This window comes from Saimiri boliviensis, chromosome 9, assembly GCF_048565385.1.
Source record: "Saimiri boliviensis isolate mSaiBol1 chromosome 9, mSaiBol1.pri, whole genome shotgun sequence".
Classification (NCBI taxonomy): Eukaryota; Metazoa; Chordata; class Mammalia; order Primates; family Cebidae; genus Saimiri; species Saimiri boliviensis.
In genome coordinates, this window is record NC_133457.1 from 7,920,591 (window position 1) to 7,932,773 (window position 12,183).

The 12,183-nt window shown below is 44.5% G+C and overlaps 1 protein-coding gene across 1 annotated transcript in view; it reads left to right on the top strand.

Moving 5' to 3' along the window:
• COL6A6 (collagen type VI alpha 6 chain) overlaps positions 1 to 12,183 on the top strand; it is a 108,632-nt gene that overhangs the window by 78,004 nt on the left and 18,445 nt on the right. Inside the window, exons 32-33 of the mRNA XM_003925092.4 lie at positions 512 to 523; positions 4,466 to 4,959. Coding sequence (XP_003925141.1) covers positions 512 to 523; positions 4,466 to 4,959 — 506 coding nt within the window. The remainder of the gene's footprint in view (positions 1 to 511; positions 524 to 4,465; positions 4,960 to 12,183) is intronic.

Genomic DNA, 12,183 nt, shown 5'->3' on the forward strand with positions numbered 1-12,183 from the left:
CAAGTGTTCATTTAATTCAGAGTAAATCCACCTCTGATACTTATGTAACACATAGATATGCATATAATATACATATTGTATATACATATATATTATACATAGATACAGACACATTTGTTTATGTGTGTATGTGTATAAATGATAGTTATAGATACCTGCATGAGGAAAATGTAAAGAGATGGTGGAGCTTTGGACTTTCCAAATTCAGCGTACCTCCCTGTAACATCATGTTCCCTCCCAGGCAAAGATTCTTTGTCTTTGACAGCCGGCTGCAGGCGGCTGATTTATGGCTGTATGTTGTCTCATTTCCCACACCCTCTTTCCTTTGGAAGGAATAGTGCTTTACCAAGATGTTAGACTCTGCCTGCATTTTCTCCAAACTCTGTCTGTTGCCTCGATTTTTGAGTCATTGACAAAAAGCAGACAGGATAGAACCTTTCTTTTCTGCACAATACAGAACTCGGTTCTCCTACCAAATAATAATCCAATCTCCTTTGTTCTTCTTTCTCAGCTGGCGGACACGGTGAGTAATCTTTATTTACAACATGCTTTAATCAGGCTCTAAAATGTCATACATCTGGAAAGATGAGCTAAAGCAGTATATTGGCTTCCAACTGATAGAAATTTTATCTGGGCTTTCTTTGCTGCTGACTCATGCTGGTAGCAGAGTCTTGCCGCCAATAAATCACACAGTTTTAGCTGAGCTTCACAGCTATTTCTCAACAAAGCGATTTGCTTTTTATTAATATTAATAAAAATTGTTAAGATATTAATATCGTAGTGACTAACATCACCATTTATTTTGCGTTTAGGTTTTAAAAATATGTTGGGTTTTTTTTAAGACCGGGTCTTACTGTGTCTCACAGGCTGATCACTGTTCATTGCAGCCTTGACCTTCTGGGCTCAAGTGATCCTTCAACTTCCAGAGTAGCTGGGACTACAGGCACATGCAATCATGCTTGACTAGTTTTTGTATGTTTTGTAGAGGCAGGGTTTTGCCCTATTGCCCAAGCTGGTCTTGAACTCCTGGGCTCAAGTGATCCACGTGCTTCAGCCTCTCAAAGTGCTGGGATTACAGGTGTGAGCGACTGCACCTGGCCAAAAATAGTATTTTACTTACTCCCTTTGTTTTCTCACTCTGTTGTATCATCTCTGTCATCCAGTGGTTAGGGATTAAGATGCAGAAGTCCGAATAAAAGTAGGGATGATCAGATAGCAAGTAAGTGGAATGTGCGACTCAGATAACACTAAAATCCATGGAGCTCATGCATGATGTTAATTATCAGGTGAGCTTCATATTTTCAGTGCGAATCGAAAGGTATTTTACAAATGCTTCTTACCTGATGTTTTTGTGTAAATTTATCATCACCCTCTTATACATTTATATACTTTTACTTTTTGTATAAGACCACCAATTCATGTCCTCTGATGGCTTATCCATGCATTTAAGAATATTTGTTGGAAACCTACCAAGTGCCAGTATCTGTAGAAGGCATTAGGGTTACAGAGTTGAATAATGAATGTGGTTGCTATCCTCAGAAACTGCGATTCTTATGGAGGATTCGCCTCACAAACACAAACATGAAAGCACAGCCCATTAGGTGCTGTTTGAAAAAGATAAAGTGTAGGATGCTGTGTCCTGGGGTAATGTAAGGGGGAGATGTTTTTGGACAGAGGACTCTTGTGGGGGCAGTGAAATTAAAGTTTAGACTGAGGAATACAAAGGAGCCATCTTTTGGCAGGGCGCAGTGGCTCACGCCTGTAATCTCAGCACTTTGGGAGGCTGAAGCTGACGAATCATGAGGTGAGGAGATCGAGGCCATCCTGGCCAACATAGTGAAACCCCATCTCTACTAAAAATACAAAAAATTAGCTAGGTGTGGTGGTGGGCACCTGTAATCCCAGCGATTTGGGAGGCTGAGGCAGGAGAATCACTTGGGTGATTCTGCAACCTGGGTGGCGGAGGTTGCAGTGAGCCCAGATGCCATTGCACTCCAGCCCAGGCAACAGTGTGAGACTCTATCTCAAAAACAAACAAACAAACAAACAAAAAGAAAGAAGCCATCTTTCAAGAGCTAGACATCGGGAACTTTCAGTGCAAAGGCCATGAAACAGAACACACCTAGGCATTTCCTAGGAACTGATGGAGCACAACAAGATTGAGACATAGGGACAGAGAGTGGCACATAAAAAAATGGGGGATAGGCAGAGGCCAGAGCAAGCTGAGCTTTGCACATTATAAGGGGGCTGGATTTTATTTGAATTGTGATGGGGAGGGTATTGAAGAGTTTGTTGAAAGTATGTAGGGGAGGAGCATGATCTGATTTTTAAATACTACTTGGGCTGCTATGGGGAGAGTGGATTGTGGCAAGGGTGGAGGGTGGTAAATGTAAAAGGCAAAGGCCTAGTTTAGGGAGGGTGTTAGTATTCCAGGCAAATATGATGGTGACCTGGACAAGGGCCGTCAGTGTTGTGTTTAGGTTACATGGTAGTGGTTTTGGCTGATCCTTGCCTCCCTGTCCTTTCTATCACGTGTTCTGTGGCAAGGAGCAGTCCTCAGTACATAGTGTGTGATCCCAGAGCCATGTTAGTTGGGGATCCACACGTGGCAATCCCTTCCTTCTCCAGGAGGCCCTCTTAGGTACCACTGCAATCCAGCCTAGGCTTCTTCAGAATCTTTGGGAATCCTGGCAGCTTGCTGGGTTTTGCAGCTTGTGTTTTGTAAGATGAATTCGTCCTTAGGCTTTTTTTTTTCCCCCTAAAAACTTGAATTTTTTTCCCCAAAAACTTGAGTAGTTTAGCGCTAAGGTGGGCAAGGCCCAGCTGGCCCATGGCACAGGGATGTCTCCTTGACGGCCTACATGAGCCCCAGCAAGTCAGTTCCTGAGCCTGTTGTAAAGCAATATGGTCTTTGCTGTGTTTATTCTCTCTGAATCCAACTTGCTGGCATCTGAACGAGAGGAGGCACCTCTCCAAGAGAAATACATCACTGGGGTGTCCTTTTACTAACCAAATTCCAGCACTAGGCATCTTACACATTATTAAACTTTGATTATTTTTATACCTGTCGCAAAGAATTGCTCTTTGTTGAGCTCTTTTTCATTCATTCAACATTCGTTAGATATCTGATATACGGCAGGGACTAATCACTTAGAACAGGCTCCCCCAAACTTTTTACACAGGGAGCCAGTTCACTGTCCCTCAGACCGTTGGAGGGCTGCCACATACTGTGCTCCTCTCACTGACCACCAATGAAAGAGGTGCCCCTTCCTGAAGTGCGGCAGGGAGCCAGATAAATGGCCTCAGGGGGCCTCATGCGGCCCGCAGGCGCCGTAGTTTGGGGACGCCTGACTTAGAAGATCAGCAGATACTGTACATCATAAACTAGGAAAAATGAACCTTAATCAGATAATCAAATATGAGTTGCCAACTACAAGTGCAAGATACTGAGATTTGAATGAATCAGAACCAATGAGTACAGATGCATAAATATGCAATTAACGCTCACAGTAGAGCTGACCAACCATAATCAGTTTCTCTCAGTAATAAGGCATATTTATTCAGTAAACTTGGATTTGTAACTGTTAAACAAAAATGTATCTATTAAAGCTTTCCTCATTCTTTTAGTGATATAGTTCTCACAATGAAAAAGTCTGGAATGATCATTCTAACCGCAGTGGTTGACGTTTATTGAGCACCTAGTATGTGCCAGGTTCTGTTGTTCTAAGTATTTTCCTGAGCTGATTCACCCCAGGCCTATGTAGCAGGTGATGTTATGACTCACATTTTGCAGATGAGGAAACTTAGATGCAGACTGGATAAGTAATTTGGACAGGGTCCCATGGCTGGTTAATGCCTGGGCCAGGGATCCAGACTGTACCCTGTATTGCCTACTCTCTTTGTATCTCATGCTTTGCTCTGTAAACTGTCAGTTTTCTTCCATTTTTTCTAAAATTATAAGTGGAGCTTTCACAGCCATTACTTTTTAACTCTTACTACATTTCCTTATTAAGTAAAAAAAAGAAATGTGTTTTAGTTTCACTGAGTAGAGTTCCAGCAACAACACTTGATACCTTTGATCCAGTGTCTGTAGGTGAAGGCTATTTCCAGGAGCTCTCTATTGTTTAGAAGGAGTTTGATTGTCAACTTTAACATTTCGTACAAAATGAAACTGAATTCCACTTGGCTGTGAACTGAATAAAAAGAAAAGGTTAAAAAGGAAACAAAACAGAAACCTGAATTCCAGATGTTTTTGTGTTTAATTCAAAAGAGCAAACTCAGCTTTTGGAATGACATCTATAATTATTCAAGATTTAAATATATAATATTTTACGTTTGTGTTAGGACTTAAATTATTTACTCTCTTTAAGTATTAAATAGTTAACATTGAAAATTACTTTGTCTTCTATGTATCTTTTAAAAAAAATCATAAGGATGCTATGTGATAAGCGATATGTTCTTTTAGGAAAACCCGAATGCCCAGTACACCCAACCGAGTTGGTGTTTGCCTTGGACCAATCCCGGGATGTCACTGAACAGGAATTTGAGCGGATGAAGGAGATGATGGCTTTCCTGGTGAGGGACATCAAAGTCCGGGAGAACAGCTGCCCCGTGGGAGCGCGCATTGCCATCCTCTCCTATAACTCCCACGCCAGGCACCTCGTGCGCTTCTCAGACGTCTACAAGAAGAATCAACTTCTCAGGGAAATTGAAGCTATTCCTTATGAGAGATCCTCTGCCAGCCGGGAGATCGGCAGAGCAATGAGGTTTATTTCCAGGAATGTCTTCAAGCGGACGCTTCCGGGGGCGCACACGAGAAGAATCGCCACATTTTTCAGCAGTGGTCAGTCTGCGGATGCCCAGTCCATCACCACGGCCACCATGGAGTTCAGCGCGCTTGACATCATTCCCATCGTGATCACTTTCAGCAACGTGCCCTCGGTCAGGCGTTCATTCGCGGTAAGAGGGTGAAACCTTCCACGTGACCATTCTTAGTTATCTTGACTGTGTTGAGAAGCCTCTATTAGAAAGTATAGAACTACCTTGCATTCAAGATCAGGGCCATTTGTTAGGAAGTTTAAAAAATTCTGGATTGGCACAGTAGAACAAGTATTCCTTACTGTGTACCAGGAACGTGTTAAGCTCTTTCTATTAAACAGCATAAGGTCTATGCATGAACCTGTTTCATGTTCACAGGCAGTATTCTGAAGTAGATGACGAGAACAGTGAGCGTGGAGAAGTTAAGCTACTTTTCCTGGTTCCCACAGCAAAGCAATGGCCATGTCAGAACTTGAGTCCAAGCTTGCTGCTCTAGTGCTCCCCCAAGCTACTCTTTGAGTTGCCTCTGAATCTAAAGATACTGAATCAGAAGGCTGGTAAACATATATGTCACTTAAATAGCCAGGGTAGTAATTGTTGCTGTGTGAGCAAAGCCAATTGGCTGATTTTATCACTTTGCTAATTATGTAATGACCCAAAATTTATAAAGGAAAAGCCATTCCAGTTACAGCTTTTTAGATCGGGGATTAAAATCTCAATGTGTTCCATTCCTAAATGAATCACCTGGGATTAAGACAACTGAGGATAACTTTAAAGCCTCCCGTTGGTAGTAGCTTAGCGGCAGGGCTTCATCACTGCGGACCTCCTGGGCCCAGCAAAGGGTCCTTCCGGTCGGCCTTTTGGTCCCATACGGTTTCTTTCTGTTCTGGAGAAGGGAAGAGGGGCCCACGGAGCAAGCAGCAAAGAGGCACTGGAAATTTTAACTTAAATAAGAAGTCCAGCCATTTAAAAATTACTTTGTTTAAAAGAAACAACTGAAAGCCGGGCGCGGTGGCTCAAGCCTGTAATCCCAGCACTTTGGGAGGCTGAGGCGGGTGGATCACGAGGTCAGGAGATCGAGACCATCCTGGTCAACACGGTGAAACCCCGTCTCTACTTAAAATACAAAAAATTAGCTGGGCGTGGTGGCGCGTGCCTGTAATCTCAGCTACTCAGGAGGTTGAGGCAGGAGAATTGCCTGAACCCAGGAGGCGGAGGTTGCGGTGAGCCGAGATCGCGCCATTGCACTCCAGCCTGGGTAACAAGAGCGAAACTCCGTCTCAAAAAAAAGAAAGAAACAACTGAATCATTGCCTTCAAGCATCTGAAAAAGTATTACTGGAGAAAATTAGCCAGCTGAACTCCCAACTTTGCAAAATCTCTTGTTAGAGAAACTAAGTGTGACAGCAGTAGGAAACTTTAGGTTTTGAAAAAGAACTTTTGAAAGGCAGTGTTGGTTTACTGGGCATGGATTAAATGGCCTAATGCAGGTAGTCAAGATGTTACCTTTTTCTGCAGGACTTTTATAGGGGCGGTCACTCACTGTGGAGGGTGACTTCTATTTTTCCGAGACTAGAGGCTAAAAGTGGCCTTTTGAGGCCATTTCCACTGCTCTGTAATTTTCTGTGAAAGTTGAAATAAGCATAACAGAGTTGAAATACATTTCTCATTTGTAAAATATGGAAAGCAGTAAGTATCCAGTTCCTAGAGTTGGTGTGAAGATTAATTGATGCAGCACTGTGCATTAGTGCCTAGTACATAGTAAACACTCAAGAATGATAGCTTTTGCTTTAATTATTAGCATTCAATTGCTTGATCTTGAACTAAAATTTGTTTAATAGTAAAATTTAGGTTGTAAAGGAGCTGAAACTGCTATTATTTATAACATCATTGTACCAACTCTCATTATGCAAACAAAAGGCTGATGGGTCAGGTTCAGATAAGGAAATACACGTAAAGTAGAAAAGAGTGGGGCCAGGCTATGCAAATGTAGCTGCTCTGAGAAGCAGCAGAAGCTAAACCATTCTGTAAGTGATTTTGGTTACCTAGAGTCCTTGTAATTCCCTCATCCCTTGGGTTTTATTTAGTCATGAAAGAAGACGACTTTATCTCCTGATGCAAACTGTGTTACAAACTTAAGCTGACACTGTTCCACTCAAGGGTGCGTGCACAGCATATAACTTGTGAAAACGTGCTTGGTGTTTTAAACTTGAATGTTCACAGTCTCACCTAGAATTTGATGAATCTAGTTTCTTGATTCTGCCCAAATCATTTAGAAATTCTTTACTCCTTTTCATCCCAAAAGAGCACAAATTAAGGTTTAAAGTTCTTGATAATGACCCCCATAAATGTAAGTAGCATTGGCCCCCAACATTCCAACTTATGTGTGATTATCTGATTAGTGTTAATTTCTCCTCATTTCTGATGTGTAAAGATAGGAACAGTATCTGCTGGTCTTCACGGTTATTGGTCCCTGCCATGTATCAGATATTAAACTAACGTTGAATGAAGAAGAGCTCAACAAAGAGCAGTTCTTTGCAACAGGTATAGAAAGAAAAGGTTTAATAATGCGTGGGATGCCTAATGCTGGGATAAAGGTTGATAAAAGGAAACCCCAGTGATATGTTTTTCCTGGAGAGGTGCCTCTTCTCATTCAGATGCCAGCAAGTCAGATTCAGAGATAATAAACACAGCAAGGACCACATTGCTTTATAACAAGCTCAGGAACTCAGACTTGCTAGGGAGTTAGATTTGAAGTCAGAATTGCTCCCAAGTTTCATTCAACAGATGTTTAGTGAGCATCTCATTTTATATACCAGGTACTGTCCTAGGCTCTGAGGGATACAGGAGCAAACTGGAAAACCAAAGGGCCCACCCTGACATTGGAAGATGAAAGCGAGCAGGGTTGTCTGGAAGGGCAAAACGGAGGCATAAATGAAAATCGGTTAGAACCCCATGTCTGACATTACAGAAGAGCAGTTACATTACTAGTTCTGTTTGCCACCTTTTTCTTTCTTATATCCATTCTCTCCCATTGTGCTTTACCTGCATTTAAACTGTTGTCCACTATTTTTTAAGAACAGAACGTGAAACTGTCATGACACAATGCATTTTTACTGTGGGTGTACATTTAAAAACTCTAGTTGGTTTCTTACCTACCATGGCTTTTCTAAATCTTGATCCATCTGGGAGTTAAGCTGTACAGCATGAAACGCAGTACCTGTGCAGCCATGTCTTGTTTGGGGAAAGCAAATCTTAAACTGGAGGCTTCCATAATCCACCCCTTCTGGGACTCACTTGGCTTATCCTTAAAATGGTGGGGTTAGATGAGATGACTCCTAAGATTTCTTCTAGATCAAACGTTCTGTGATTTTTTTTTTTCCTGGATCCTGATAGTTGGCAATAAGAAAGCTCTCGGCCCCTCCCAGCTAGTCTGAGCTGTGCTGTCTGAACTGACATTGGGTTTGGTGTTCAGTCATTTACCACAATCCAGATGGAGTAAAGGCATGATTCACTTAAAACACTGCATGAAGACGCCTCTTAATAGCTATTAATAATGCAGACTAACTACTCCTCCTGGCGTATAGTTAAGACTACTTTTACAGATCACGAAAACCAATTTTAGCTAGCTTAGGTATACCCATATACATAGACTACGTAGAGTTCATTGTAAGTATCTGGAGCCCAGGTGCCCTCTGGTCCTGCGTTCAGATGAGCAGCCTCTGCTTTTACCCTGTGTTCGTATAACCTCCCAGTAGGTTCATTTTGCCTACTGCCCACATAGAGCTGATTTAGCAAGATGGGGAATTGCAATAGGGAAAGAGCTTAATTAATGCAGAGCCAGCTGAACAGGAGACCGGGGTTTAATTATTACTCAAATCAGTCTCCCTGAAAATTTGAAGGCTAAGGTTTTTCAAAGATGGTTTTGGGGAAGAAGGGAGTGGTTAGGCAGTGGTGCGTGCTGCTGATGGCTTGGAGGTGCAGTCATAGGGGTGTAGAAAATCGTCCTCATATACTCTGAGTCGCTCCTGGATGGGGCCAGAGGAGTGGTTGGTGGGTTCAGGTGGAGCCATTCATTATCAGAAATGCAAAACAACCTGAAAAGACGTTTCAAAAGGCCAATATTAGGTTCTACAGTAGAGATGTTATCTGTAGGAGTCGCTGGGGAAGTTGTGTATCTTGTGACCTCCAGAATAATGGCTGCTAATGGGTAAGAGAGCCCGTTGTTCCTGAGGTATTCAGGATCCCCTTTTTACCCTCCAAAGGGCCCCATAGATAAGAAGTTCTGTTTGGGTTAAATCTTTCCCACTATGTCCACTGTAACTCTTATTTTTGGTAAGGTTCATCCACTTCTGTAGAAGAGAATAGGTTCTCAGAGGGGAGACTCCTTGAATCCACTCTTCTCTGTCATCTTTAATCTTACCAGCCTACTGGACCCAGTCCAGCTTCTGCCTGACCCAGTCAGACATCTGAGGCCTCTAGTTGGATGCAATCCTATTAATTATAGAATCCAATCTGATCTTGGACCCAGCCTAATGTAAAACTTACTCAAACTTGAAGAGCTCAGAACACAAGTTTGTGGAGCTTGAATCAAAGAGAACCCACCTGTGATCCTAGCCAGTTGCTTGAGAGATCAATGGGCACAATGAACGAGGCAGGTATTTTTACATGATCACGTGGTGCTCCTGGGAGTCACTGGAGGTCCACTTTGGATCCCGTTTGTGATATCAAAGTGTTAAAAACTTGAGGCAAGTTAAATTTTGTAGAGTTTATTTGCACTAAGAGCAATTCATAAATCTGTCATGGGATCCCTGGGGTGCTGCTTTGCCAGCTGGAAACCTCTGTGGCCCGTGGTGCCTTTGCCTACGTTTTTACTCAGGACTACCAAGGCTTGTTCCACCCATTCAGCCTGGCGGGTCGTGCTTGGCTCAGGCCACCAGCCTGAATCTCACGCCCGCCAAGGACAAGCCAGGTGCGGAGCAGCGAAGGGTGTGGGAACAGGCGAGGGTGGGGTGGCAGGGTGGGCAGCTCCCTGTGAGGCTGTGGCCAGCTGGACCAGATGTACCCCAGGCAGCTTCCACAGCTGGCACTGGGGGACACAGTGGCACCTGGAAGCTTGGAAATGTCAGGAACTGCAGAGCCCCAGAGAGGGTGTCCCAGCCCCGGCTCAGGGAGCTCCTAGGTCTGGGCTCCCCAAAGGGCCAAAGCTCTCGTCTCCTCTCTTCTCACCTTGTTGTCACCCCCAACGGGGCGAGTAACGGGCATGTTTCAGCTCTGTTTGTGTTACAACTCTGAGCCCCATCATTTGGTGGGTGCTGAGTTCTTGTCCTGCATCTTGGAAGAATGAGGTACATAGACAAGCGGAGGGTGAGCAGGGTGAAGAGCAGCTTTACTGAGTGACAGAACAGCTCGGAGGAGACCCCCAGTGGGTAGGTCCTCTCTGTAAGTAGGGTGTCCTGATGAGTGTTCAGCTGTCAGCAGAGAGGAGCCCCTGGGGTGGGTAGCTCCTCTCTGTAGCTGGTCATCTGGTGGTATCCTTGAGTATCCTTGAGTCCAGGGTTTTTATGGGTTTTCAGAGGGGAGGAAGTGCTGATTGGCTCATGGGAGGCTATGGGCAGGCAGGAAAAAGCACTGTAACCTCCCATTTTGGTCTGTCAGCCCAGCCCCCAGGCTTCACCATCCCTGGCTTGAAGGTTGGATTTCACCAAGGACCTGCCCCTTTCCATGCAGGAGCCTGTCTGCCTCCTCCTGTCATCCACTGGAGCCCAGGCTGTTGGCACTGAGGGGCACCTGCAGGCCGGCACCAAGCTGCCCTCAGCACTCCTCTCGGGCTCCCTCCCGTGCTTGTTAGCACCCAAAGTTGGGAGGAGGCTGAGGCAGCAAGGCTGGCATGTCAGCACTGCCCCAAGCATGTGCATGCCTGGCTGGGTTGCAACAGTGCCCAGGCTCAGCCTCAGCTTTTCTCCAAGATCAGAGCAGGTGCTGGAGCAAGGAGAAGCTAGATAGTGGGAGCAGGCATTTCTGAGTGGTGGGGGCAGGGAGTTTCCTGGACCCTCAAAAGCGCAGAAACGCCTGGGCCCACAGCCGTGACCAGGGCCCAAGGGCCCAGGGATGCCTGGGTCTGGAGCCACAGCTGGGTGGCTGCAGCTGCGCCCGAGGAGCAGAAGGCTCTTGTCCTGCCAACTCAGAAGGGCATGGGGCTTCCACCTGTTCCCACCTCCCGGGGCTCCATGCGGTGCACAGCCCCGGTCGCACATCCTCGACTGCAGGCAGCATCATGGCAGTGGCCATTCCAGACGGGCCGCCGTTACCATCCCATCAAGCAGCCCTCAAAACCAGAAGAGGTTCACGGAGCTGCATTGCACAATGCGGCAGGCAGTGTTTACGAACAAAAATGGAAGTGAGGTACAGAAACAGCTTGATGGATGACAGCTTGGCCTTTGCCTCATTGGAACATGGTCCAATCAGTTGCACACTTGTGACTAACTGAAACGCAGCTGCTATGATTGGCTAATACTCGGCTATTTGTTAAAAAAAAAAAAAAAAAAAAAAAAAAAAACTCCTAAGATAGGTTTTCAGTTAGTATCTACTAAGTTAGCCTGCAGTTGATTACCAGTGAACTCAAAGTACGAGATGTCCTCAGGCCAAATTTAATTACCACCACATCTAGTCCAGTCTTCTCTGGTTGGAGACAGTCACTCCATATAAACAACTGCCAACGTTCTATCTCTGTGGATTAATTATGGTGGCAGGGGATGTTCCCAAAGAAAGAGGGGAATTGGCAGACAATCACAGGGGAAGCTAAAATATCATCTGACTCATCTCTTAGGCATTAGATAGGATCGTGCCTACAGTTTTTCCTTAATTATCGGTGATCTCTGGGTCAATTAGCCAAGCTCATAATTCTTATTTGGAGCCTCCTTATCTTCCCCTGTTCTCAACTTTCAAACTCCCCAAGTGGGTTACTAACAACAGGGCCGAGTTGGCAAAGGGTTGGGAGTTGTTTAGAGAGCTGCGTGGATGTAGATCTGAGTGTATTTCAAAGAGAGCTTCAATGCCTAGTTTACAGTAGAAATCTGAAGATAGTTTCTAAAGGGCATCCTGTGATTTTACATGGGTATCTGAGATTTAGGGGGAGAAGAGCCCTCTGATACTCTTCCTTAAATGGCTTCAGTGTCTTGTGATCAGTCCTTTTAACTTGCATTGAGATTCAGTTTCCCCATCTGCAAAATGGGGATGATGAGCAGGAGAGCTTGCTGTATTGCTACAGTCATAGATATGAAAAGGTTTCATGGTCATTACCTGTATTGTACCCGCTCTGTGCCAGTAAGTGCTTTACAAATAAGAACTCATTTAATGCTCACAG